The 1333-nt window shown below is 47.9% G+C and overlaps 1 protein-coding gene across 1 annotated transcript; it reads left to right on the top strand.

Moving 5' to 3' along the window:
• Window positions 1-279: 279 nt before the first annotated feature.
• On the top strand, window positions 280-1021 carry TAL2 (TAL bHLH transcription factor 2). The gene has a single exon (XM_036433126.2). The coding sequence runs from the start codon at window positions 424-426 to the stop codon at window positions 739-741; it is 318 nt and encodes a 105-aa protein (XP_036289019.1). The 5' UTR covers window positions 280-423; the 3' UTR covers window positions 742-1021.
• Window positions 1022-1333: the final 312 nt, after the last annotated feature.

Raw genomic sequence — 1333 nt, 5'->3', positions numbered from 1 at the left:
TGCCTGACTCCAAAAAGTTAGGAAGAGTTCATTATAAAAGAAGCAATGGGGGTATTAGGATAAAAATAACCCTGTCACTGGATGGGGGTATTGGGATAAAATAACCTTTAAAACAGCGAGGGGGAAAAAGGCCAAAGGGTGTTGTTCTTATTCTGCCTGCCCTCGCTTCTGCCACATTTTTTTTCCCTTCTCAAAAGGAGAATTAAACACACACACACACACACACACACACACACAACAAAAAAAAAAAAAAAAAAAAAAAAAAAAAACACCCTGAAAATGAGGAAATGAATTTCCTAAAATCTGGGTCAAGAAGATCAAACACCTCAAGGTTTTTTTGGCAGGACACGTGCTACCCAACAGGCCTCTTACAAGGTGTTGGCCCTCAGGGCCCTTTCTCTTTCCCTGGCCAGGAGCTCAGACATGACGGGGAAGATCTTCACGAACACCAGGGAGCGGTGGAGGCAGCAGAATGTGAACAGCGCCTTCGCCAGGCTGAGGAAGCTCATCCCCACTCACCCCCCAGACAAGAAGCTGAGCAAGAACGAAACGCTGCGCCTGGCGATGAGGTACATCAACTTCTTGGTCAAGGTCTTGGGGGAGCAGAGCCTGCAGCACACGGGAGCGGCAGCCCCAGGAAACCTTCTGGGACTCTTCCCCCCGGGACCCCACCTGCCTGACAGGACTCAGCTCAGTGACTACCAGGTTCCCTCCCCCGGCCCAAGCCACCACGTCCCTTAGGACAGCTCGGACTCTCATCACCGGGGAGACCCGTGTTCGGCAGTCACTGGCCACCGACAGCCTTTTGCAGAGCCAACTTGGTGAAGAATTTGTGAGGCAGGAATTTAAGCGTCACAGGAGGTGGCTCAGGGACAGCTGCCAGGAGCCGACCGGAGGCCATGAGGAGTGGCTTTGGAACGTGGCCTGTTTCTGTCTATTTCATATGTCCAACATCCACAGAAGATGTTGTTTGAAGAAAAAACAATCGCTCAATATGTTTTCAGTTATAAGCAAGATGAGTAGAAGTGCACATTTCAGATGATTAAAATTGCTTTCCTCAGAACTTTTTAAAAAAATAATATGTTTCTTTATTGATTTCAGAGAGGAAGGGAGAAGGAGAGAGAGATAGAAACATCAATGATGAGAGAGAATCTTGGATCGGCTGTGTGGGGGATCGAGCCTGCAACTCAGGCATGTGCCCTTGGCCGGAATGGAACCTGGGACCCTTCAGTCCACAGGATGGTGCTCTATCCACTGAGCCAAGCTGGCTAGGGCTCCCTCAGAACACTCCATATATATATATATATATATATATATGTATATATATATATAT

Source organism: Pipistrellus kuhlii, unplaced genomic scaffold, assembly GCF_014108245.1.
Source record: "Pipistrellus kuhlii isolate mPipKuh1 unplaced genomic scaffold, mPipKuh1.p scaffold_m20_p_12, whole genome shotgun sequence".
Classification (NCBI taxonomy): Eukaryota; Metazoa; Chordata; class Mammalia; order Chiroptera; family Vespertilionidae; genus Pipistrellus; species Pipistrellus kuhlii.
The sequence above is the reverse complement of the archived record's forward strand: the minus strand, read 5'-3'. Positions and strand labels throughout refer to the sequence as shown.